Source organism: Mobula birostris, chromosome 11 (genome assembly GCF_030028105.1).
Source record: "Mobula birostris isolate sMobBir1 chromosome 11, sMobBir1.hap1, whole genome shotgun sequence".
NCBI classification, from domain to species: Eukaryota; Metazoa; Chordata; class Chondrichthyes; order Myliobatiformes; family Myliobatidae; genus Mobula; species Mobula birostris.
In genome coordinates this window covers 13,772,514-13,798,719 of record NC_092380.1, presented here as the reverse complement: position 1 = coordinate 13,798,719, position 26,206 = coordinate 13,772,514, and the positions used below count along the sequence as shown (strand labels likewise).

General features: G+C 47.5%; 1 protein-coding gene across 7 annotated transcripts in view; it reads right to left on the bottom strand.

Annotated features, from left to right (window-relative positions):
• The window catches only part of LOC140204840 (GATOR2 complex protein WDR24-like), a 51,368-nt gene extending 25,238 nt beyond the window's left edge, over positions 1 to 26,130 (bottom strand). For 2 of the 7 annotated variants that reach the window (XM_072271699.1, XM_072271705.1), the window contains exons 1-2: positions 20,025 to 26,130; positions 1,056 to 2,185 (exon numbers count right to left, since the gene is read on the bottom strand). In XM_072271699.1, coding sequence (XP_072127800.1) covers positions 1,056 to 1,527 — 472 coding nt within the window. In that variant the 5' untranslated portion in view covers positions 1,528 to 2,185; positions 20,025 to 26,130. Of the gene's footprint in view, positions 1 to 1,055; positions 2,186 to 2,305; positions 2,368 to 4,196; positions 4,223 to 17,318; positions 17,401 to 20,024 lie in introns of those variants that run through there. The other 5 variants (XM_072271700.1, XM_072271701.1, XM_072271702.1 and 2 more) reach the window with 5 other exon arrangements.
• Positions 26,131 to 26,206: the final 76 nt, after the last annotated feature.

The following is a 26,206-nucleotide window of genomic DNA, read 5'->3' as shown; positions in this document are numbered from 1 at the left end:
AGGGGGAGGGGGAGGGGGAGGGGGAGGGAGAGGGAGAGGGAGAGGGAGAGGGAGAGGGAGAGGGAGAGGGAGAGGGAGAGGGAGAGGGAGAGGGAGAGGGAGAGGGAGAGGGAGAGGGAGAGGGAGAGGGAGAGGGAGAGGGAGAGGGAGAGGGAGAAGGAGAGGGAGAGAGAGAAAGAAAAAAAAAGGAACTGGCCCTTCGGTTACACCAACCTAACTTTAAACCCATTTACTCTCCCCTACAATGTCACCAACTTCCCCCAGGTCCCGCCACTCCCCTACACAGTGGGGACAATTTACACTGGGCAATTAACCCACTGCGGGTATTTGGGATGTGTAGGAGAATTGGAGACTGGTCAGAGGGCACAGCCACAGAATAAAGGAACGTCCTTTAGAACTGAGGAGAGCAGTGGTGAATCTACATAGAACATAGAATTGTACAGCATAGTACAGGCCCCTGCCTCCCATATAAGCCCCCACCTTAAATTCCTCCATATACCTGTCTAGTAGTCTCTTAAACTTCACTAGTGTATCTGACTCACTGAATCTGTGAAAGTAATTGCCACAGAGGGTTGTAGGGGACAGGTCACTGGGTGTTGACAGTTTCCTGATCCGCGAGGGGGTTGTAATTTTTTTAAAAAGCGCCATGGTTGAATGGTGGAGCAGAGTCAATGGACCAAATGGCCTAACGTTGCTCCTGATGTGGGAGGAAAGCGGAGTGTTGGTAGGAAACCCACAGGGGAACAGGGAGAACGTGCAAACTCCACACAGACAGTGCCCAGCGCCAGAATTGGACTCGCGCCCCTGTAGCTGAGAGGCAGCTGCTCCACCGAGCGACACACACAAAATGCTGGAGGTTGGGCAGCACCTCCGGAGGGGAGCAAAGAGGCGATGCTTTGGGCCGAGACCCAGAACCTCTTGTGTCTGTGCTCCGTTGTGTAGTCGGGTTCGGGGGAGGGAGGGTAGATTCAGGGGAGGGAGGATGGATTCAGGGGAGGGAGGGTTTCCAGGCACAGCGGGGTGGGGTTTCTCATTCCCAACGCTTCAGCCCGTACCTGAAAAGGTGCAGATAGACTCCTTCCTCCGCAGGTCGAAGCACTTCATGCAGCCGTCCTGGGAGCCGCTCAGCAGGATGTTCAGCTCCAGTGGGTGGAAACAGACCTTGTTGACGGTGCGCTTGTGCTCCATGAAGAGCTGGTCCTGCTTGTTGCGGCTCGGCCTGCCCAGGTTCCAGGTCACCACGGCGCCGTTGGTGGCCGCCGTGGCCAGCAGGTTCTCGTCCATCTGGTGCCAGGCCACGTCGGCGCAGCTGAAGTTGAGTGAGGGCTTGCGTCCCACCCGCAAGTTCGCCTTCTCCGTGAACTGCTCCTCCTCGATGCCGTAGATCTTGAAGATGTTGCGGCCGGCAACCGCGACCTGGGCGCCGTCGCGGCAGACGCTGATGGCGTTGGCGGGGGCGTCCAGGCTGCAGGACATGGTCTTGGCACTGACGGCACTGCCACCCAACGCCATAGGCATCCGCGCCATGGCAGGTGTTGGATTAGAGTCCAAGTTGTAGTTTAACGCTCTCTATGTTTGCTTATGTATTTATGTAATCTGTAATAGTTCAGAGAATGTTCAGTATAGCTAGTTCTGGATTTCTGCGTGGCTTCTCTGCAGCCTGTGTCTCACCATTGAACCTGTCTCATTGGCAGTCTCTTCTCTGCCTCAGTTGATCGAGTTTTTAGTATAAGACGACCGTGATATTTTACAATGACCAACTAACAGGTAAGTCTTTGGACTGTGGGAGGAAATAGGAGCCTGGGTGTACAGGCAGCAGCGGGAACTGAACCCGGGTCGCCTGTACTGTAAACCGTTGTGCTAACCACTATGCTACCAGGCCGCCCTGGCGTGACTCCTTTGTTTTTTTGTCTTCTTCTTTTCCTGCTGTTCTCTTCCTAATCTTTCTTTCTTCATGACAACAGAGTTAGTTACTGTTATTCCTTTGTTACGAACACCTAATAAAGTAGCTCTAACCGCAAGGGTTCTTGACTTCCGAAGAACCAACTGGATCACGTCGCCGCCAGATCCAACGCCGGCAAGCCCGCGAGCGGGAGGGTTCGTGGCACCTCGACAGCCAATCGGGCTTCAGGAGAGTCGGCAGGCAGCTGTTAACCATCGAGTGGCTGGTCCGAAGTCACAGCATCTGGAGAATAAATTGGAAAGCAGTCAGCGGAGTTCAGAGGGACAGACCTCTCCTGTGATCAGTGAAATGCAGAAATTCATTCTTTCTTTACATTTTGTCAACACAGGAGCTGATACTTACTCCAGGAATGGGGTGGTGAGCACATTTCTGTTTACATTAGTGATACGGGGGTTGAGACAGTCCAAAACGTAAAGTTCCCAGTAGTGAACATATACACAATGTGGCCAAGAAAGCTCGCCATTTTCACAGGAGGCTGAAGAAATTAGATGCGTCCCCACTGACCTTCACCGAATGTTTAGCAGGCCAAGGCCCTTCATCAGGACAGGAAAGAAAGAGAAGAAGACAGCACTCATCTTCTAGTTTGAAGCCGGGTCACTGGGACTATGCTGCTGTGCTTTTATGAGCTGTGTCATCGTGCTGGCCCTTGATAAGTCACTGCTACCTTATTGTAAAGGGAGTGGGGAAAGTGCATTCACTGCAAAGGTTTTAAAAAAAAAGACCCTGATGGGAGTTTTATACAGACCCCCAAATAGTAGCAATGATGTGGTCTACAGATTATACCGGGAGATAGGAAATGCATGCCAAAAAGACAATGTTACAATAGTCATGCGGGATTCGATATGTAGCTAGATTGGGAAAATCAGGTTGTTGCTAGATCCCAAGAGGGGGGATTTCTCAAATGCCTAAGAGGTGGTTTTCTAGGGGATTGGCTATTCTGGGTTGGGTGTTGTGCAATGAACCTGAATTGATTAGAGAGCTTAAGGTAAAAGAACCCTTAGGGACAAATGATCATAATGTGATCGGATTCACCTTGAAATCTAAGGAGAAGCTAAAGTCAGTTGTATCAGTATTCCAGAGGAGTAAAGGGAATTACAGAGACATGAGGGAGGAGCTGGCCAGACTTGACTGGAAAAGAACACTGGCAGGGATGATGGCAGAGCAGCAGTGGCTGAAATTTCTGGAAGCAATTCAGAAGGTACAGGATAGATACATCCCAAAGAGGAAGAAAGGCATGATGACACGACCGTGGCTAACAAGAGGAGTCAAAACCAACATAAAAACCGAAAGGGCATAAAATAGAACAAAAATTAGTTGGAAGTTAGAGGATTGGGAAGCTTTTAAATACCAACAGAAGGCAACTAGAAAGTCATTAAGAAGGTAAAGGAGGAATATGAAAGTAAGCTAGCCAATAATATTGAAGAGGATACAAAAACTTTCTTCAGATACGTGAATGGGCCAAATGGCCTAATTCTGCTCCTATATCTTATGGTCTTACAGGGGCGAGGACTTAGAATCCTAGAATGGGCAGTGGAGATGTCCAATCTGTCCATTTTATCTATGCTGACCTTCTGAGATAATCGCCCAATCAGGCACACTTTCTGCTTGATCAGCAGAATTTCTGAGAGGGTCTATCACTTTTTTGGAAGTGGTTATTGAATCTTCAGCCCACCCCCCCCCTTCAAACAGTTCATTTCTGATGATACCTCTGTAACTAATTCAAGTCACAGGGTTACAAGTAGTCTGAAATTACAGAATTACCAGGAAGAATTTGACCACACCACATGGGGCATAAAGATTTCATTTCATCTTAAAGGATAGTGAGAGCCAGGGGGGTGGATTCCGGAGCTTGGGGCTGCCGCTCAGGAAAACTGGCAGAAATTAAGTGAACACTAAAATCTCACCTGGCTGGGGGAAGTTATGGAGCCCAGAAGGGGAAAGGCCACTGAGAGACTTGAAAAGAAGGGTGAGACATTGAGGCTGGAAGTCAGTGCAGGTCAGAGGCAAATAGAAAGGTGCAAACAGACAATATTAATGACCGGCAGTAAGATAACACTGGACAACAAAGATTTTGCTTCCTGAATACTGTGTGTATCTTATGGATTTTGGTCTGCTGATCACGTAAAATCACCATGAAACCTCTCTATCATTTTTTAAATCGCCTATTATTTGTTATTTCATAATTCAAGTCAATTAAAATGTTGCCCACATGGCAAGCTGAAAAGTTTTCTACCTTGTCCAAGCACGTCTGGCCATGCTTAGGCAGGACGGATACAGCATGGCAGGATAGATTTTAGAAAGGCTATTAATTTCCGCGAAGGCTTTCAAAGTTTGAGACAGATGTTTCCCAGAATGACTGATGCCAAGATTAAGGAAGCCATTTTTGTTGGTCCACAAATCAAACAGGTCATCAATGACAGACAATTCGAAGAACTTCTAGTGAGACTGGAGAAAATCACATGGAAGGCATTCAAGGATGTTGTTGAAAATTTTCTTTGCAACTACAGAGCACAAACTTCATGCAGCTAGTCAACAACATGCTTCAAGCATACAAATCCATGAAATGCAACATGTCACTAAAGATTCATTTCCTGCATTCCCACTTAGACTTCGTCCCTGCAAATCTTGGCGCTGTCAGTGACGAGCATGGTGAAAGGTTTCACCAGGACATTGCGGTCATGGAGAAACTGTATCAGGGCAACTGGAATCCATCAATACTGGGTGATTATTGTTGGGCACATAAGCGAAAAGCCACAGACACTGAGTACAAACTAACATCATCAACAAAACATTTTTAACTGAGTTGAACTATTGCAAAGCATCAGCACCATTACGCAAATAAACGCATTATACTCAATAAAAGTTAATTTCTTTTTTCTTCAAATTCCAATGTGATAGTCATAGTCATACTTTATTGATCCCAGGGGAAATTGGTTTTCGTTACAGTTGCACCATAAATAAATAATAATAAAACCATAAATAGTTAAATAGTAATATGCAAATTATGCCAGGAAATAAGTCCAGGGCCAACCTATTGGCTCAGGGTGTCTGACCCTCCAAGGGAGCAGTTGTAAAGTTTGATGGCCACAGGCAGGAATGACCTCCTATGATGCTCTGTGTTGCATCTCGGTGGAATGAGTCTCTAGCTGAATGTACTCCTGTGCCCAACCAGTACAGTCTGAAATTACATTTGCATTCAGCTTCAGTCTATCATAAACAACAAAAAAAATTCTGAAGCAACACTTTCCAAAAAATTTGTGGTCCAGTACAAATGAATGAAACCTGGGCAGTCTTGCACTTCACTCACTGCCCTGTGCAATGTACACTTCATAGGCACACAAACAAAATGCTGAAGAAACCGGTTTACGTTTGATATTTTTCTTTGAACAGGTTGGTTCCCTGGTTCTTCATTGTTTCGTGACTGTCTGTGGGGAAGACGAATTTCGGGGTTGAAAACCGCATTCGTACTTTGATAATAAATGTGCTGTGAATCTTTTCTCTTCCCACTTAGTCTTAACCTACACCCTCCACAGCTCAACAACACACGGCAAAAACAAGAGCATCCTACACAAATGGTGTTTCGCCTGCTGAGTTTCTCCAGCAATGTGTTTTTTTTCCCTATTATTGTTGGCTCTGGGAGAGATGTTATCTAGAACTTGTTAATATTTACTAGAACAGCAGGCAGTGAAGAAAGGTAATGGCATGCTGGCCTTCATAACGAGGGGAATTGAGTATAAGAGCAAAGAGGTCCTTCTGCAGCTGTACAGGGCCCTGGTGAGACCACACCTGGAGTACTGTGTGCGGTTTTGGTCTCCAAATTTGAGGAAGGACATTCTTGCTATTGAGGGAGTGCAAGGTTAATTCCCGGGATGTGGGACTCTCATATGTCGAAAGATTGGAGCAACTGAGCTTGTATACTCTGGAATTTAGAAGACTGAGAGGGGATCTTATTGAAGCATATAAGATTATTAAGGGATTGGACACGCTGGAAGCAGGAAGCATGTTCCCGCTGATGGGTGAGTCCAGAACCAGAGGCCACAGTTTAAGAATAAGGAGTAGGCCATTTAGAACAGAGTTGAGGAAAAACTTTTTCACCCAGAGAGTGGTGGATATATGGAATGCTCTGCCCCAGAAGGCTGTGGGGGCCAAGTCTCTGGATGCTTTCAAGAAAGAGATGGATGAGTGCTTAAAGATAGCTGAATCAAAGGTTATGGGGATAAGGCAGGAACTGGATACTGATTGTGGATGATCAGCCATGATCACAGTGAATGGCGGTGCTGGCTCGAAGGGCTGAATGGCCTACGCCTGCACCTATGGTCTACCAAAATATATTAAGGGTTCCAGTCTAAAGATTCAACTGAAGGAGATTTTTTATGTCAAAAGAGGGCAAGCCATTTTCCATGATTTTTAATATACAAGTTACAGTTGACGACAAAATGTACAAGAAACTAATTTTAACCAGGTTAAAATTCAGAAGAGCATCTAGGAGCCCATAATAACCTATGACTTTCATTCATGGTCCTTGACCTCCTTAAGTACCGGATTCTGTACCTGACGAGCCAGGATACATCGACATCCCAAACCCCGGCCCTGTTGTAGTTGCCTCATGTCTGCCTTTTGGTGATCACTGCACAACAATCCCTGCACTCTCAAATTCCAGAGGGCAAGGAAGCACTTTGTAATGAGATGAAATACCACAGGCAAGATAAGGCAGTCTTCTTGGATACAGACAGTTCTTTTGATGCACAATCTGCTGCCTAAAAGAGTGCTGAAAGCAAGTTTACTAACAACAAAGGAATTGGATAAATAGTGAAACAGCAGGAATTGGATTATTATTTAGAGATACAGTGAGGAATAGTCCCTTTCAGCCTGTAGGGTAATACAACAGGTGGCGGGAGGAGAAGATGGCGGTGCGACACAGTGCACGTGTGCAGCTCTCCAGCGAAAAATGATCGTATCTGTTAAATATTCTGATGCACAATTCTGATTTGATGGAGACAGACGTGAGAAGCAGAAGGACATCTGGAGAAATTTCTGAAATGCCCGGTTCGCTGCCGCTGCTACTGTGCGATCGAGAATCTCCGGAGGGAAGGCCCCAAAATCCCCGGCTTTGCCTGCTGCTGGTGACCAAGGCTGAGGTCGAAGCGTTCGGTGGAGATGGCGCTCGGTACTCAGTGCCAGAGGGCTGATCGGAGCTCCAAGTTTTCGGACTCAGAGTCAGACTGTGGTCGGGCATGGCAGGGAGAGTTTTCTTCCTTCTCCCGTCTGCGTAAGATGCGGGACTTTCGAGAGACTTTGAACTTTTTTTTACTGTGCCATGGCCTGTTCTTCATCAAGTTATGGTATTGTTGCACTGTTGTAACTATATGTTATAATTATGTGGTTTTGTTAGTTTTTCATTCTTGGTCTGTCCTGTGTTTCTGTGATATCACACCAGAGGAATATTGTATCATTTCTTAATGCATGCATTACTAAATGACAATAAAAGAGGACTGCGCGTCCTCATAATTTAATCTAATGTTCATAATAGAAACTGTTCTACATAATTCACAAACACTGCCATTGAGTTGTTGTGTTCACTTTAAGAGATGGTGCCTGACATACTGACGTCAGTGTAAGGCGACTGCTTTTGGCTTGTTTGTAATGGAAGTAAAGGGTTGAAGCTTTTGTTATTCACAGAATTCAACAGGACCTTTGGGCCACACAGCCAGCAACACCCGATTGAATCCTAGCCTAATCACAGGTCAATTTACAATGACCAATTAACCTACTAACCAGTATGGCTTTGGACTGTGGGAGGCAACCGGAGCACTTGGAGGAGACCTACACATTTCCTTACAGAGGATGCTGGGATTGAACTCTGAACTCCGACGTCCCGAGCTGTAATAGCGCTGCTCTAACTGCTACATTACCATGGCACCTCAAGGGCTGTGGAGATAGAGGGGGAGAGTGGTACTACTGGAAATGCTTTGTCTTTCCAGACAGTGAGGTGATGTACAGGCAGGACGAGTTAGAATAACCCTCCCTCTGTTGTTTTGCTCGCTCCAGGAATCCCTCTCTTTCCTCGTGTTTGGGTAACTCTTTACAGTGCCCGCTGTAAGATCAGAGCTCAACTCTTGTATGAAGTTTGTATGTCCTGCCCGCGAACGCGTGGATCTCCTCCCACATCCCAAAGATTCACGACTTGGCGATAGCAAGACGTGAGTATGCCACGCTGGCACCGGAAGCACGATGACATTTGTGGGCTGCCCCCCAACCCATCCTCGGACTATGATGATCGTTGACGCAAACACATCTCACACTACGTTTTGGTGTTTCGAAGTACGTGTGACAAATAAAGCTAGTCTTTCACCTTTAATCAGAGAGGAATCGTTGAGATTAGCGCTGTGTCTTTCTTTTTCTCCAGACACCTCAGCACTAAATCGGATCGGAGGATGAGCCTAACCTCAGCCCGTCAAAAGTCCTAATTATGGAAGTGTAAACTGAGCCACTGAAGTAGTGAGGAGAGTGACAAAAATAGACAAGAGTATTCATGGACACCCAGTCCAGCTGCCGCTCAGAGCCCCAAACCCAGAAATCCACCCTACAGAAATCAGCCCCTTGCTTAAGGACAAAACACGAGAAGATCTGCAGACACAAAAGGGACTGCAGATGCTGGAAATCTAGAGCAATACACACAATGTGCTGGAGGAACTCAGCAGGTCAGGCAGCATCTACGGAGGGGAATAAACAGTCGACGTTTCGGGCCGAGACCCTTCATCGGGGCTGGAAAGGAAGGGGGAAGAAGTCCGAATAAGAAGGTGGGAAGAGGGGATGAGGAAGTACAAGGCAGCAGGGGAAAGCTGAAACCGGGAGAGGGCCCGAAACCTCGACTGTTTACTCTTTTCCATGGATGCTGCCTAACCTGCTGAGTTCCTCCAGCATTTTGTGTGCCTTGCTAAATGAATAGTCCTATATAAGCTTTGAGAGTCTAGACCAGGAACTCGAAACCTGGTGTCCACAGACCCCTCGGTTAATGGCATAAAAAAGGTTGGATGTAGCACCAATCTGGTAAGACATTCCAAGGCTTTAGGAGCCTCATCAGACCTCTCATAATATTGTGAGCAGGAGCTGGCCCCGTACAAATTCAAATCTGCTCCTCTATTCAGTAGCCTGACCCCAGGCTCATATCTACTGCGTAACCCTTGGTTCGCACAAGATCGTAATGCAGTTGCTATGGCCATGGCCTTCCAGAACCGGGTTCAACCTTGACCTGGGGCGCCATCGGTGACTGCACGATCTTGCGGAGACCAGGCTGGTTCTCCTCTGGGTGCTCCGGTTTCCCCTCATGCCACAAACTGTAGTTTGTCCCTCGTGGCGTAGGTGAGGGGTAGAACATGAGGAAGGCTGTTGGCGATTAAACAAAATGGTTTATGTAGGATGAGATTAAATGGGCACTTAATAAGACCATTATAAGAGGAAAATTAGGCCATTTGGCCCATCAAGTCTACTCCACCAATCATGCCTGATTTACTTTCGCTCAAACCCCATTCTCCCGCTTTTTTCCCCATTAACTTTTGACATCCTTGCTAATCGAGAACCTATCAACCTCCACTTACTCTATATGCAACGACCTGGCCTCCACAGCCGACTGCAGCAATGAATTACACAAATTCCACATACCCTCGGGCTAAAGAACTTACACTTCAGCTCTTCTACAGCGGTCTCTTTTTCTCAAGCGGTGTCCTTTGGTCTTGGGGTATGTCCACACTACGCCGGATAATTTTGAAAACAAAGCTTTTCCTCTTCGTTTTGACCTTCTGTCCACACTGAAACAGTGTTTTCATCCCCGAAAACGGAGATTTTCAGAAACAAGCTCCAGAGTGAATAAATCTGAAAACGCCTAATATCTGGTGTAGTGTGTACGGGGTAACCGGAGAGATTTAAAACCACTGTCATCACAACACAACAATGCTTTTTTCTGCTTCTGCTTGGTACTGCGCAAGCACTGCCAGGCGGCTGTTATAACGCGCAGTCGGTGTGAACGGCGTGAGAGTTAAATTGTAAAGTGAGCTTTTTTGACTATTTAAAAACGCTGCCATGATGTGCCGGAACAGATATTCATTGTTTTCTTGAACGCCACCACCTAACAATTACAGAACAGACGGCAACAAGACAGAGGCCAGAAGGTTAGAAATGTACTCACCAAATACTTTGACTGATAGCTTACTGAATAAACAAGTATACTCACTTTGCCCTGTTTTCTGTCCTTGCTTGTATGAAGGTAGTTTACCTATTTATGCAAGTACTTCTCTGACAACAGATGTGCAACAGCCTAATGTAACATTGTATGGAAATACAAGATAATGCTGATGCAGACGTTTTATGCATTTAACAAGGTGCTTTATTAATGCAACAGAGTTCGTCAGTTTTTCAATGTTCGTCGTCAGCTGGGTCATACTGTCCGTGAACTCCCTGTCGGTTGCCTCCATACGCTCCAGTATTTGTTTTTTTTAAGTTTTAAGTCCTCCTGTGCGAGAGCCAAGAGCAAGTCCTTTAAAGTTTTTCTACTCTATAACTGGACAAACGCGCACCAAGTATACCGTTTCCTCTTCGCTTGTTTTCTGTGTGTCCTGCGCGTGCCCAGTAGGAGGAGATTCGCCCAAAAATCCGTCTAATGTGGACAGAGATATTTTGAAAAACGCTTAGTGTGGACGCCTGTCGTTTTTACTCGAAACTGGCGTTTTCAAAATTATCCAGCGTAATGTGGACGTAGCCTTAGACCCGCCCACTATAGGAAACATCCTCTCCATGTTCACACTGTCTAGGTCTTTCAGTATTTGTTAGGTTTCAATAAAATCCCCCTCATTCTTCTAAATTCCAGTGAGTACAGGCCCAGAGCCATCAAATGCCTCCCGTACGTTAACCCTTTCATTCCTGGGATCATTCTCATGAGCCTCTGGACCTCTGCAATGCCAGCACATCCAACTGAAAGAACAGTCAGTTAGTCCTGACGAAGGGGCTCGGCCCAAAACGTCGACTGTACCTCTTCCTAGAGATGCTGCCTGGCCTGCTGCGTTCACCAGCAACTTTTATCTGTGTTAACTGATTGCAGGCTTCAGGAGAGGGAAACCAGAGGTTCATCAGCCAGTTCTCGTCGGAGGATCAGAGATGGAGAGAGTCAGTAACTTTAAATTCCTGGGTGTCGCTATGTCGGAGGACCTGTCCTGGACCCATCATATAATTATAGCAAAGAAAGCACGACAGTGCCTCTACTTCCTCAGGAGTCCGCGGAGATTTGGCACGACATCAAAAACCTTGATAAACTTCTTTAGATGTGTTATGGAAAGTGTGCTGACTGGCTGCGTTACAGCCTGGTGTGGGAACACCAATGCCTTTGAGTGGAAAGTCCAACAAAACATAGTGGACTCGGCCCAGTACATCACGGGTAAAGCCCTCCCAACCGTTGAGCACACCTACATGAAACATTGCCGTAGAAAAGCAGCAACCATCATCAAAGATCCTCTGCTCTTTTCTTGCTGCTGCCATCAGGTAGAAGGTATAGGTACCTCATGATTCACACCACCAAGTTCAAGAACAGCTACAGCCCCTCAACCATCAGCTTCTTGAACAAAAGGGGATAACCCACACTCATTCTATTTCTGGTGCTCCCACAACTGATGGTCTCACTTAAAGAACTCTCTCCATTTTGTTATTTTATGCTCTTATTTATTGCTATTTATTTATTCTGCATTTGCATAGTTTGTTGTCTATCGATCCTGTTTACTGTTACTATTCTGTAAGATTTGCTAAGTATGCCTGCAGGAAAAAAAATCTTAGGGTTGTATGTAGTGACGTGTACATACTCTGATAATAAATATTACTTTGATCTTTGAAACAGGATCTAACCAATGTCTTATAAAGTCTCAGCATTACATCCTTGATTTTATATTCCAATCATCTTGAAATGACATTGCATTTGCCTCACTACCAACTCAACCTGCAAGTTAACTTTAGGAAATCCTGCACTAGGATCTTACACCTCCAATTTCTGAATTCACTCCTCACTGAGAAAATAGTTTCCAGCTTACTCCTTCCAAGAAAGTGCGAGACAATACTCTTCCTGACATCGTATTCTATCTGTTACTTCTATGCCCATTCTTCGAATCTGTCCAAGTCCTTTTGCAGTCTCCCTGGTTCCTCAGCACTACCTGCCCCACCACCAGTCTTTGTGCTGTCCACAAATTTAGCCAATAAGCTATTGATTCCATTTTCCAAATCATTAACATATAATGTGAAGAGAACACAGACCCCTGTGGAACACCACTAGTCACCAGGCAGCCAACCAGAAAAGGCTGCAGATACAAGGAAATCTGCAGATACTGCAATTTCAAGCAACGCACATAAAAATTGTTGGTGAACGCAGTAGGCCAGGCAGCATCTCTAGGAAGCGGTACAGTTGACGTTTCGGGCCGAGACCCTTCGTCAGGACTAACTGAAGGAAGAGACAGTAAGAGATTTGGAAGTGGGAGGGGGAAGGGGAGATCCAAAATGATAGGAGAAGACAGGAGGGGGAGGGATGGAGCCGAGAGCTGGACAGGTGATTGGCAAAAGGGATACGAGAGGATCATGGGACAGGAGGCCCAGGGAGAAGGAAAAGGGGGAGGGGGAAAAACCCAGAGGATGGGCAAGGGGTATAGTCAGAGGGACAGAGGGAGAAAAAGGAGAGAGAGAAAGAATGTATGTATGTATATAACTAAATAACGGATGGGGTACGAGGGGGAGGTGGGGCATTAGCGGGAGTTAGAGAAGTCAACGTTCATGCCATCAGGTTGGAGGCTACCCAGACGGAATATAAGGTGTTGTTCCTCCAACCTGAGTGTGGCTTCATCTTTACAGTAGAGGAGGCCGCGGATAGACATATCAGAATGGGAATGGGACGTGGAATTAAAACGTGTGGCCACTGGGAGATCCTGCTTTCTCTGGCGGACAGAGCGTAGGTATTCAGCAAACGGTCTCCCAGTCTGCGTCGGGTCTCGCCAATATATAGAAGGCTGCATCGGGAGCACCGGACGCAGTATATCACCCCAGCCGACTCACAGGTGAAGTGTCGCCTCACCTGGAAGAACTGTCTGGGGCCCTGAATGGTGGTGAGGGAGAAAGTGTAAGGGCATGTGTAGCACTTGTTCCGCTTACAAGGATAAGTGCCGGGAGGGAGATCGGTGGGAAGGGATGGGGGGGAGAGACGAATGGACAAGGGAGTCACGTAGGGAGCGATCCCTGCGGAAAGCACGGCGGGGGGAGGGAAAGATGTGCTTAGTGGTGGGATCCCGTTGGAGGTGGCGGAAGTTACGGAGAATAATATGTTGGACCCGGAGGCTGGTGGGGTGGTAGGTGAGGACAAGGGGAACCCTATTCCTAGTGGGGGTGGTGGGAGGATGGGGTGAGGGCAGATGTGTGTGAAATGGGAGAGACGTGTTTGAGAGCAGAGTTGATGGTGGAGGAAGGGAAGCCCCTTTCTTTAAAAAAGGAGGACATCTCCCTCGTCCTAGAGTGAAAAGCCTCATCCTGAGAGCAGATGTGGCGGAGATGGAGGAATTGCGAGAAGGGGATGGCATTTTTGCAAGAGACAGGATGAGAAGAGGAATAGACCAGATGGCTGTGAGAGTCAGTAGGCTTACAGTAGACATCAGTAGATAAGCTGTCTCCAGAGATAGAGACAGAAAGATCTAGAAAAGGGAGGAAGGTGTCGGAAATGGACCAGGTAAACTTGAGGGCAGGGTGAAAGTTGGAGGCAAAGTTAATGAAGTCAACGAGCTCAGCATGCGTGCAGGAAGCAGCGCCAATGCAGTTGTCAGTGTAGCGAAGGAAAAGTGGGGGACAGATACCAGTATAGGCTTGGAACATGGATTGTTCCACAAAGCCAACAAAAAGGCAGGCATAGCTGGGACCCATATGGGTGCTCATGGCTATATCTTTAGTTTGGTGGAAGTGGGAGGAACCAAAGGAGAAATTATTAAGAGTAAGGACTAATTCCACTAGACGGAGCAGAGTGGTGGTAGAGGGGAACTGGTTAGGTCTGGTATCCCACTCCTGGGGTGTAGTCCATCTGGTCCAGGTGACTTAACTACCATCAGATCTTTCAGCTTCTCAAGCGCCTTTCCCTTAGTAATAGCAACTACACTCACTTCTACCCCCAACCTTCTCAAACTTCTGGCATGCTGCTGGTGTCTTCCTCAGTGAAGACCGAAGCAAAATACTTACTCAGTTCAACACTATTTCTTTGTTCCCTCTAATTCGGCATGGACTAGAAGGGCCGAGATGGCCTGTTTCCGTGCTGTATTGTTATATGGTTATATGGTTATAATTCTATCTCCCTTATTATTTTCCAGCAGTCCAGTGTCCAGTCTTACCTCTTTTACTCTTTTTTTTGGCTTTTGGTATTCTCTTTTATATTATTGGCTAGCTTACTTTCTTAACTCTAATGTTATCTCCTTATTGCTTTGTCCTGACGAAGGGTCTCAGCCTGAAATGTCGACTGTACCTCTTCCTAGAGATGCCGCCTGGCCTGCTGCGTTCACCAGCAACTTTTATGTGTGTTGCTTGAAATTCCAGCATCTGCAGATTTCCTCGTGTTTCCTTATTGCTTTATTAGTTGCCTTCTGTTAGCTTTTAAAAGCTCCCCAACCCTCTAACTTCTCACTAATTTTTGCTGTACCGTATGCCCTTGCTTTTGTTTTTATGCTGTCCTTGAGTTCCCTTGTCTGCCAAGGTAATGGCCAGTACAGACTCAGTAGGCCGAAGGGCCTGTTTCAGTTCTATGACCCCCCCCCCAAAAAAAAACCTCCAAGAGATCAAAGATCTCTCTCTGTCTCAGCTTTAGTGACTCACCCTCTGCACAGGGAAGATGAGCACAAGCCTGGTAGGAGAAGAGCTTTGAACATGATACTCAGCCCACAATGACCAAGCCAGCAGCCATGAAGCCCATCTAGACCAATCTCTTCTGCCTGCACATGGGCCTTATCCCTCATCTTAAAAAGGGTGAGAGGTTAGGGAAGCAATTCCAGGAACTGGAATCCAGGTCCCTGGGGACCAATAACAGAACAATTACTACAGGGGGGCTAGAAGTGGAGTTGATCAAAGATCATAGAGGGCTGATGGGCTGGGCAAGGTTACAAGGAGGCCACGAATTTGGATGGAAATCACAAAATCAGTTAGATGGGATTAGTTGGATTGGCATCATGGTTAGTTCAGACATGATGGGCCAAACCCCGGGTGATGGGTTGACTCTGTGTTTCGGAAAGCATACGGTGCATTGGCCTTCATCAATCGTGGGATTGAGCTTAGGAGCCGAGAGGTAATGTTGCAGCTATTTAGGACCCTGGTCAGACCCTACTTGGAGTACTGTGCTCAGTTCCGGTCACCTCACAACAGGAAGGATATGGAAACCACAGAAAGGGTGCAGAGGAGATTTACAAGGATGATGCCTGGATTGGGGAGCATGCCTCATGAGAATAAGTTGAGTGACCTCGGCCTTTTCTCCTTGGAGTGACGGAGAATGAGAGGTGACCTGATAGAGGTGTATAAGATGCTGAGAGGCATTGATGGTGTGGATAGTCAGAGGCTTCTTCCCAGGGCTGAAACGGCTAACACGAGAGGGCACAGTTTTAAGGTGCTTGGAAGTAGGTACAGAGGAGATGTCAGGGGTAAGTTTTTTTACGTAGAGAGTGGTGAGTGCATGGAATGGGCTGCCGGTGACGGTGGTGGAGGCGGATACGATAGGGTCTTTTAAGAGACTCCTGGACCAGTACATGGAGCTCAGAAAAATAGAGGGCTATGGGTAACGCTAGGCAATTTCTAAGGTAAGGAAATGTTTGGCACAGCTTTGTGGGCCGAAGGGCCTGTATTGTGCTGTAGGTTTTTTATGTTTCTAAAGGGCACATTCCAGTGCTAGACTGATAAATTAAGTTGTACTATATGTAAATTGAAAGGGAAAATGAATCCCATCTACCACACACGAGACTAAGGACTGAGGGGGGGTAGACGTACAGAGGAACTGAGCTTTATGGATCTGGACGTCCTTGTTCCTCAATCTATACAGAATGAAATGAAGCTCAGCGAAGATAACGGCTGGAAGCCCACTACTGGCTCTGTTTTCCATGGGCTGTCAGAACATTACCAAGGGTTCCTGCCTTATCACCTGGAGCTCCTTCTGCTCTACTTCCTGGTCCTGACCCCTGGACAGACACCCCATGCCCCCAGCACAAACCACAGTGGCAAGCCGCTTTGATCTCTGACAACACAAGACTGAAATTGCCAAGACCACAAGAATCAGAGAGAGAGAGAGGGGAAGTTACCGTGTAAGCTTAAAAGGTCTACAATTTCCACTTGTATCTAGCTGATGCAGTGAGATCAGCAAACCAGAGAGCAGCATTCAGGTTTCTTTTCCAAACTGCATAATTAAACTCCACAATAACCCATTTTAGAGAAGTCTTTAAAAATAAAAGTGCAACTGAACCATTTTCCAAAAGATCCCTTTACATCACCCTCCACCTGATTAAAGGTGAGAAATGGTGGTCGGTCCTTGGCCCCTCATAACTAAGGGATCCTTTCTCCTCTCACCCTCCCTCGCTCTCCATTCTTCTCTTACCGCTTTGTCCCCTTTCGCCCCGTTGTGCGCGCGGTCACCAGACCAGGCCCACAAAGGCGTACAGGTTGGTACCGCCCGCTGTTCGCCGGTGAGTCGGCGGGGGACAGAGTCCAGGGTTGGGTTGAGGGGGGACGTGGAGGGAATGAAGTGGGTTTTTAGTATAATTGGGTGCTTGGGAATCATTTTGAACGCTGTGATTTGGGATTGCAAGGCCGTGCTCGTGCAGGTCAGTTGAGAGGGCGGTCAAGAATATCAGCACAGTGCAGGGAATCGTCAGGAGGGAGCAGCTGCAACCCTGACCCCAGCCGAGATCCAGGAGAGCTCAAATTGGGGAGAATCGGGGATGATGGGTGATCTACATCTCAAAGCCTCCGTGTCTGAAAGCCACATACTTCCTTTTGAACTCAAACCACTGTAGGTTCCCCTTTCCCTGGGAAGGGTAACGTGGCCAGTTCTGCTCACTTGCACCAGCCTGCCCGCTATCGAGGACATATAAATAGAAATGGCCCAGTAACATCATGAAGGACCACACCCACCCGGCTCATGGACTGTTTGTCCCACTCCCATCAGGGAGGAGGCTACGTAGCATCCACACCAGGACCACCAGACTCAAAACCAGTTACTTTCCCCAAACAGTGAGGCTGATAAGCACCACTACCCACTAACTCCACTGCTACTTTATTATTTCATGTCGGCCATACAATCAATCTACGTATTCATATTTACCGTGTGTTTTATTGTGTTCTTTATCTCGTTTTTTTTGTGCTGCATCGGATCTGGAGTAACAATTATTTTGTTCTTCTTACACCTGTGTACAGGGATTGACATTAAATAATCTTGAATACTCCACAGGAATATCCCTCCCATACTTATCACGGGGACTTGCACGTGATCTGGTAAAGTGAGGCCGTGCAGGAAACAAACACATTTCAATTTCAATAGGTACATTTAATGTCAGAGAAATGTACACAATATACATCCTGTAATTCTTTTTCTTCGCAAACATCCACATACAGCAGTGGTTCCCAACCTGTCTTCGTGCCATGGGCCAATACCATTAAGCAAGGGGTCTGTGGACCCCAGGTTGGAAACTTCTGATTTAGAGCATTAAACAACCTGCTGAAGGAACTCAGCAAGTCCAGCAGCATCTTTGGAGGGAAAAGAATTGTTGATGTTTCCGGTTGAAACCTGAAACACTGACCCATTCAGGCATCGGGACCTTTGGGGTTGAGGTGTCCATTCTGCTGTCTGCTTGTTGAACATGAGTGGGTGTACCTGATTCCAGCTCATTGGTCAGCTCCCTACCCCGTCAGCTCATTGGTCAGCTCCCTACCCCGTCTCCTCATTGGTCAGCTCCCTACCCCATCTCCTCATTGGCCAGGCCTCTACCCCGTCTCCTCATTGGTCAGCTCCCCGTCCCGTCTCCTCATTGGTCACGTCCCTAATCCATCTCCTCATTGGTCAGGCCCCTACCCCGCCTCCTCATTGGCCAGGCCCCTACCCCGTCTCCTCATTGGTCAGCTCCCTACCCCGTCTCCTCATTGGTCAGGCCCCTACCCCGTCTCCTCATTGGTCAGCTCCCTACCCCGTCTCCTCATTGGTCAGCTCCATGCCCTGTCTCCTCATTGGTCAGCTCCGTGCCCCGTCTCCTCATTGGTCAGGCCCCTACTCCTTCTCCTTATTGGTCAGCACCCTACCCCTTCTCCTCATTGGTCAGGCCCCTACCCCGTCTCCTCGTTGGTCACGTCCCTGCCCCGTCTCCTCATTGGTCAGGCCCCTACCCCGCCTCCTCATTGGTCAGACTCTACCCCGTCTCCTCATTGGTCAGCTCCCCGTCCCATCTCCTCATTGGTCACGTCCCTAATCCATCTCCTCATTGGTCAGACTCTAACCCGTCTCCTCATTGGTCAGCTCCCCATCCCGTCTCCTCATTGGTCACATCCCTAATCCATCTCCTCATTGGTCAGGCCCCTACCCCATCTCCTCGTTGGTCACGTCCCTGCCCCGTCTCCTCATTGGTCAGGCCCCTACCCCGCCTCCTCATTGGTCAGGCCCCTACCCCACCTCCTCATTGGTCAGGCCCCTACCCCGTCTCCTCATTGGTCACATCCATACCCTATCTCCTCATTGGTCAGGCCTCTACCCTGTCTCCTCATTGGTCACGTCCCTACCCCGTCTCCTCATTGGTCAGGCCCATACCCCGTCTCCTCATTGGTCATGACCATATCCCTATCTCCTCATTGGTCATGTCTCTACCCTGTCTCCTCATTGGTCACGTCCCTACCCCGTCTCCTCATTGGTCAGGCCCATACCCCGTCTCCTCATTGGTCAGGCCCATACCCCGTCTCCTCATTGGTCACGACCGTATCCCATCTCCTCATTGGTCAGGCCCATACCCCGTCTCCTCATTGGTCAGGCCCATACCCCGTCTCCTCATTGGTCAGGCCCATACCCCGTCTCCTCATTGGTCACGACCGTATCCAATCTCCTCATTGGTCATGTCCCTACCTACCCCGTCTCCTCATTGGTCACGTCCCTACCCCGTCTCCTTATTGGTCACATCCGTACCCTATCTCCTCGTTGGTCAGGCCCCTACCCTGTCTCCTCGTTGATCATGTCTCTACCCCGTCTCCTCATTGGTCATCTCCCTACCCTGTCTCCTCATTGGTCACGTCTGTACCCCATTTCCTCATTGGCCAGGCCCCTACCCCATCTCCTCATTGGTCAGGTCCCTACCCCGTCTCCTCATTGGTCAGCTCCCTACCCAGTGTCCTCATTGGTCAGCTCCCTACCCGGTCTCCTCATTGGTCAGGTCCCGACCCCGTCTCCTCATTGGTCATCTCCCTACCCTGTCTCCTCATTGGTCACGTCTGTACCCCATTTCCTCATTGGCCAGGCCCCTACCCCGTCTCCTCATTGGTCAGCTCCCTACCCGGTCTCTGCCGTCTATCACTGCCACAGTTTGGAGGTAAGCATTCATTGGAAGCAGTTTCTTCCCTTGTCCTGTGTGCACATCAGAAACCAGAAGAGCTTCACAACACCCTGTGACTCAAGTTCAGCATCCTGGCCATACTTGGGGCCCAAGATTAAAACTATGAAGTTTAAACACAAGAGATTCTACAGATAGTGAAAATCTTAAAACAATACACACAAAATGCTGTTGGGGGGGGGGGGGCGGGGAGAGGAGAACTCAGTACTCGGCCTGAAACGCCGACTGTTTATTCCCTTCCATAGAAACTGCCTGACTTGCTGAGTGAGGTCCTCCAGCATTTTGTATCTGATGCTCAAAATTTAAAAAAGCTGTTGCCTCTCAGATTTACTACACAGTGATACTGCAGGAAGGACAAAGAAACCCGTTAACACACACACACAGCTCAGCTACTTATATACTGTAATTTAAAATAGACCAGTTAGTCAAAAAAGAAGTCGTACCTTATGATTTTAAGGAGTCGAGTGCTGTTGTTTGTCAGCACCTTGTCCTAGCTGGTTTCGTTACGCAAAAAAGCTGCAGGCTCAGACGGTCTCACCTCTCCCACGCCAGCCCTGCCTTCTGCAGGCACCCGGCGCCGCTGCGCTCGGACCCGGCGGCATGCTCCTCGCTTGCAGCCCACTGCGGCTTCCCTGCGGGGCCGGACAGGAAGAGGGAAGACGTCCTGCTGCAGGGCCGTCGCAGGGCCATCTAGAGGCCGGAGAGGACAGTGCAACCCCCGCCTTTCTTCAAGCCGGAGCCTGTCGCCGTATTTTTAGGGTTTTGTAACGAGACCCAAGACAACACATGGCAAACGGCATCAACACAGAACAGGACAGCGCAGCTCAGAGCTTGGGTCTCTCTGGCGGCTGCATTGCAGGTGTAAGATCAGTCTTCCAAGGGGGGGTGTGAACCCACCTTTCCCCAATGCGCGACCGGTTAATGGCCAGGTTTTTGTCAGAGGTAGCTTTATTTTACACAGCGTGGTGAGTGCATGGAACACACTGCCAGGACTGGTGGTAGAGGAACATTTAAGAGTCTCTTAGAGAGGCATGTGGATGAAAGTAAAACGTTGGTGGCAGGGTTATGTGGAGGAAATGATTAAATAGATCTAGGAGGAGGTTAAAAGACCATGGGCCAAAGGAGCTGTAATGTTCTATGTTCTGAAGCATCAGGCCTGGATGGTGTCCCTGGCAGCATCCTTAGATCCTGCACTGTATCAGCTGGTGGGTTATTTGCAGACCTCTCCCTATTTCAATCAGAGGTTTCTACCTGCTTTAGGAAGACCACCGTCATCCCCCATACCAAGGGGAAAAAAGATGGCGTGCCTTAATGACGACCGCCCTGGTGTCTCTGACCATCATGAAATGCTGCAAGAGGCTGTTCATAGCATGCATTAACTCCAGTCTCCCAGACAATCTCAACCCACTGCAATTTGCCCATTGGAGGAACAGGACTCCATCGCCCTAGGCCTATGCTATTGTTCATTAGACAATTGTGTACTGACCACCACCTTATGTAGATAGGTTGTGAGTCTTCCAACAGGTGGCAATTCGGTACCATCCTTGTTCTACCTCAAAGCACTGTGTAATGATTTGATCTGTATGAACAGTATGCAAGACATTTTTCACTGTATCTCAGTGTATGTGACAATAATAAACCAATTCCAATATGATCTTTCCTCCATGATTCCACACGACCTACTCTATTGCAAGTGTCCTCTGCCAGAGTTATCTCCGAAAACCAACCTTGGGTTTACCTGCTCGCACTTCCCTGTTTTCTCCTTCTCAAACAGCATCATCAGAGTTACTACCTCTCCATCTGCTTTACAATCCAATGAAAGATCTCCGTGAGTGCGTTCACAACCATTTGCAGGACGTCAACTTCATAGCACAGCTAACTGTAGACCCCTTAGTTAATCTTATGCTTTTTCTATAACGGCAAATGACCATAAGACACAAGAGCAGGATTGGGCCATTTGGCCCATCGAGTCTGCTCTGCCATTCCATCATGGCTGATTTATCATCTCCTTAAACCCCATTCTCTCCCCCTCATTCATTTGACTCCCCACTATCCAATATATTTACTGTGAAGAGTGACACAAATTATTTGTTTATTGCCTCATCCCTGTCCTGTCTCTACAAAACACACACCTTTTCTACTCTTTTCAGTTTCTGTATGGTTCTGGTTTTGAGATTTTCTTCCATACTCCCTGCTTGTTCACTCTCATGTATTATCTTTCCCCTCTGGATAGTCATTCCTAAACCTTACCAATCACTGAGCATACTACTCTCCATGGAAACATTACAAGTCAATATTTCCTCTGCCAACAGCCATTTTTTAATGTCCACTCTACCTATGTCTTTTCAAAGTTCAAAAAAGTACATTTATTATCAAAATATGAATGTTATACAGCCTTGAGATTCATCTCCTAACAGGCAGCCACAAAACACAGAAGAACCCAGCACCCAATGTACAGAGAGAAAAAAAAATTGTGCAAACAATAATCGGAAGCAAATTGCATTCTGGGCTGAAGCCCACAAAGAGAGTTTGAGACCCGTAGTTCAGCACAGAGCAGAGTAAACGTCACTGAACCAGCCCGTAACTCACTTCGGGCCCTGACACCCTGATCTTTTTAATCTGGTCCGGCACCTAAATCGATGACCAAACATCAGGTTCAATTGCCTCAGTACACTCTGGGGCCTGGACCCGACCTTATCGTCTTATACGCCTCTAATAACTCACCTCTTGTCCTCCTTCATGCCAAAGAGAGAAGCCCTAGCTCACTCAACCTTTCCTCATAAGACACCATGTCTAATCCAGGCAGAATCTTGGTAATCTCCTCTGCGCTCTCTATAAAGCTTCCAAATCCTTCCTCTAACGAGGCCACCAAAATCCAAGTATGGTCCAACCAGTTTTATAGAGCTGCAGCATTACTTCTAACAGACCTTACAGAGTTTTTTCCCGAGATTACCAGGAAAGTTGCTGAAGGAAGGGTAGTGGATGTTGTTCACATGGACATTAGCAAGGGCTTTGGCAAAGCCCAGCATGGGAGGCTGGTCAAGAAGGTTCAGTCATTGGCATTCAAGATGAGGTACTGTAGTAAATTGGATTTGATGATGGCTTTGTGGGAGAAACCAGAGTGGTAGTAGATGGTTGCCTCTCTGATTGGAGGCCTGTGACCTTCTGAGCCTAATAAAGCGGCCACTGAGTATATGTTTGTGGTCTTCTGCTTCTGTAGCCCGTTCACTTCAAGGTTCAACATGCTGTGCATTCAGAGATGCTCTTCTGCACACCATCTGGGTTATTTGAATTACTGTCAGCTTGAACCTGTCTGACCATTCTTCTATCAACTCTCTAATCAACAAGGCATTTTCGCCCACAGAATGGCCATTCACGGAATGGTTTTTGTTTCTCTGTAAACTCACTGTGGTGTGTGAAAATCCCAGATCAGCTGTTCCTGAGATACTCAAACTACCCCATCTGGCACCAACGATCATTCCCCGGTCAAAGTCACTTGATCACATTTCTTCCCCATTCTAATATTTAGTCTGAACAGCAACTGAACCTCTTGACCATGTCTGCATGCTTTTCTGCATTGAGTTGCTGCCATGATTGGCTGATTAGATATTTGCCTAACGAGGTGTAGAGGTGTAACGAATAAAGTGGCCGCTGAGTGAATATCAACAATCTGGATGATATTACGGTAACTGAATCAGTAAATTTGTGAAATTCGCCAATATTAGGAGCATAGTGGACAGTAAGGAAGGTTATCAAAGGTTTCTCCATGACTTAGACAAGCTGAAAAAGTGGGATGTAAAAATGGCAGGTGGAATTTAATGCAGACAAGTGCGAGGTGTGGCACTTTAGGATCATAGAGCGATAGAGCAGGCCAGGTGTGGATTTGGGATGCTATGTCGAAGTTGTAGAAGATATTGGTGACACCATATCTGGAGTACTGTGTGCACAGTTCCGGTCACCTGCTTGCTGGAAAGATATCACTAAGATTGGAAGAGTACAGATAGAATTTACACAGATAATGGTGGGACTGGAGGACCTGGGTTACAGGTAGCTGTTTATTAGGTTCGGACTTTATTCCCTGAATGTGTGGAGAATTGATAGAGGTATCCAAAATTATGAAAGTATACTGTAGATAGGGTTAATGCAAGCAGGCTTTTTCCCAACTGAGGTTGACAAACTAGAATTGGAGGTGCAAACACGAGGAAATCTGCAGATGCTGGAATTTCAAGCAACACACATAAAAGTTGCTGGTGAACGCAGCAGGCCAGGCAGCATCTCTAGGAAGAGGTACAGTCGACGTTTCAGGCCGAGACCCTTCATCAGGACTAACTGAAAGTAGAGCTAGTAAGAGGTATGAAAGTGGGAGGAGGAGGGGGAGATCCAAAATGATAGGATAAGACAGGAGGGGGAGGGATGGAGCCAAGAGCTGTACAGTGGATTGGCAAAAGGGATATGAGAGGATCATGGGACGGGAGGCCTAGGGAGAAAGAAGGGAGAGGGGGGAGCCCAGAGGATGGGCAATAACGGATGGGGTACGAGGGGGAGGTGGGGCACTAGCGGAAGTTTGAGAAGTCAATGTTCATGCCATCAGGTTGGAGGCTACCCAGACGGAATATAAGGTGTTGTTCCTCCAACCTGAGTGTGGCTTCATCTTTACAGTAGAGGATTAGAGGTCATAGGTTAAGGGTAAAAGGTGAAAGATTTAAGGGCAATCATGGGGTTGGATTGCCTCATGGAGAACCACCAAACATTTTGGGCCTATGCTCACTAAAGTACAGGAAAAAGAGAGGTGATGTTATTGGAACACAAGATTTTTAGACAGATTGCTGCTGGGATGATACAGCAGAATAGGGAGGAGTCTATTTAAGACCGAGATATCAAAGTTTCTTCACTCAAAAGGTTGCGAGTGTTTGTCCCAGAAAGTTGAATCACTAAATTTATTCAAAAATGATACAGATTATTAATCAGTAAGGGAATTAAGGGTTATGGAAAGAGGGTGAAGAAATGAGTTGAGGGAAGTTGGATCAGTGATGACCTTACTGAATGGGGGAGCAAGCTGGAGATGAGTGGCCTACACCTCTTCCTATTTAATATGGTCTCAGATCTTCCCTTCACCACTTGGAAGGCAGCAGGATGGAGACACTCGGCACAACAGATTTGTAGTTTCCATCTAAACCTTTTGTCTGGACATGCACAACTCCTGGCATGGCTAACTTCTCTTCCCCATCTCCAGCTGCCCTGCTGAATGACAACCGCCTTCTAGAATGTGCTCAAGGTTCTCCCACTATTCTGGGAGACACGGAGTTCCAGGACTAGCAACCAGCAACCACGTGGTCTGCAGGAATTTATAACAAGAATACAGCTAAAAGGAAGTTTTGTGTTGTTGATACGGGTGGGCAGGGTTCTTCCACCCGACCCCTCTGCAGTGGACTGGGGTGGGAGGGGTTAGATTGAAAAGGGGACCAGAGGCAGCTTTTGCTTCAGAGGATGGTGTGCACCTGGAACAGAGTGTGAAAATTACTTTAACGTGCAGGGTACGCACAATACAAGAATTGTTCGTTCTTTGTAACTGTTATCACAGCAACCTCCTTACTGGGCGCAAAGTCTGTCCAGACACAAAATAAAAAGGACAGAAGGAACACAGACACTGTCAAACCCTTGTACCTGGCTCAGGCCTGGGTTGAAAGACATACGTTCATCAAAGTGTATATAGTTGTTCATATTTTCCAGCATACGGGTGCTCCACGTTATGAATTTGAAGATGACATTGAACAGGAAAAGGTGCAAAGAGGATGTTACCGGGACTGTAGGGTTTGAGTTATAAGAGGGTGGATAGGTCAGGAGTCCCCCCCCCCCGCCACCCCCGGTGTACAGGAGGTGAGCTGACGCAGGGGGCATAGATGAGGTGAGTAGCCACAATCTGTTTCCCATGGTAGGGGAGTCCAGAACTGTAAGTTTAAAGTGAGAGGGGTTAGATTTAAAAGGGGGCCAGAGGCAGCTTTTTCTACAGAGGGTGCTGCGCACGTGGAAAGAGCTTCCTGAGGAAGTGATGGAGGTGAGTACAATCACAATATTTAAAGGACATTCGATCTGGTGAATGAACAGAAAAGGCTGTCAAACACAGGCAAATGGGAACAGCTCAATTTGGCAACTGGGTCAGTATGGAAGTGTTGCACAGAGGGGTCTGCTTTCATGCCCTATGACTCTATAAATGGAAACATCACAGGGGATGATTGTCTTACACAGAAACTGGTCGTCGTCTTGCACCTGGAATACATGCACAGGTTTCTCTCCTCTTGAAGACATGAGGTAAACTGCACGAGGAAAGGCCAAGGCTGGCTGGTCCTCTTCCAGAAATGTCATCGGATTGTTCATCGATAAAGCCACAGGTTAGTCTGGCCAATAGAGTAATGCAAACGGCAGCCGGGACTGCAGGTCCTGCCCTGGCTTATGGCAGGCAAGGCCACCCGCTGGGCTCGAGCTCACCACCTTCTGATTCACAAGCAACAGTAGTCCATGTCCGGCCAGCCCGGCGCTTTAAGGAGGAGGCAAAGAGACTCTGGATCAGAGGTTGCATCTGGTTCACGGGCTCAGCTCATTTTCTCGACAGCGATGGGAATCACAG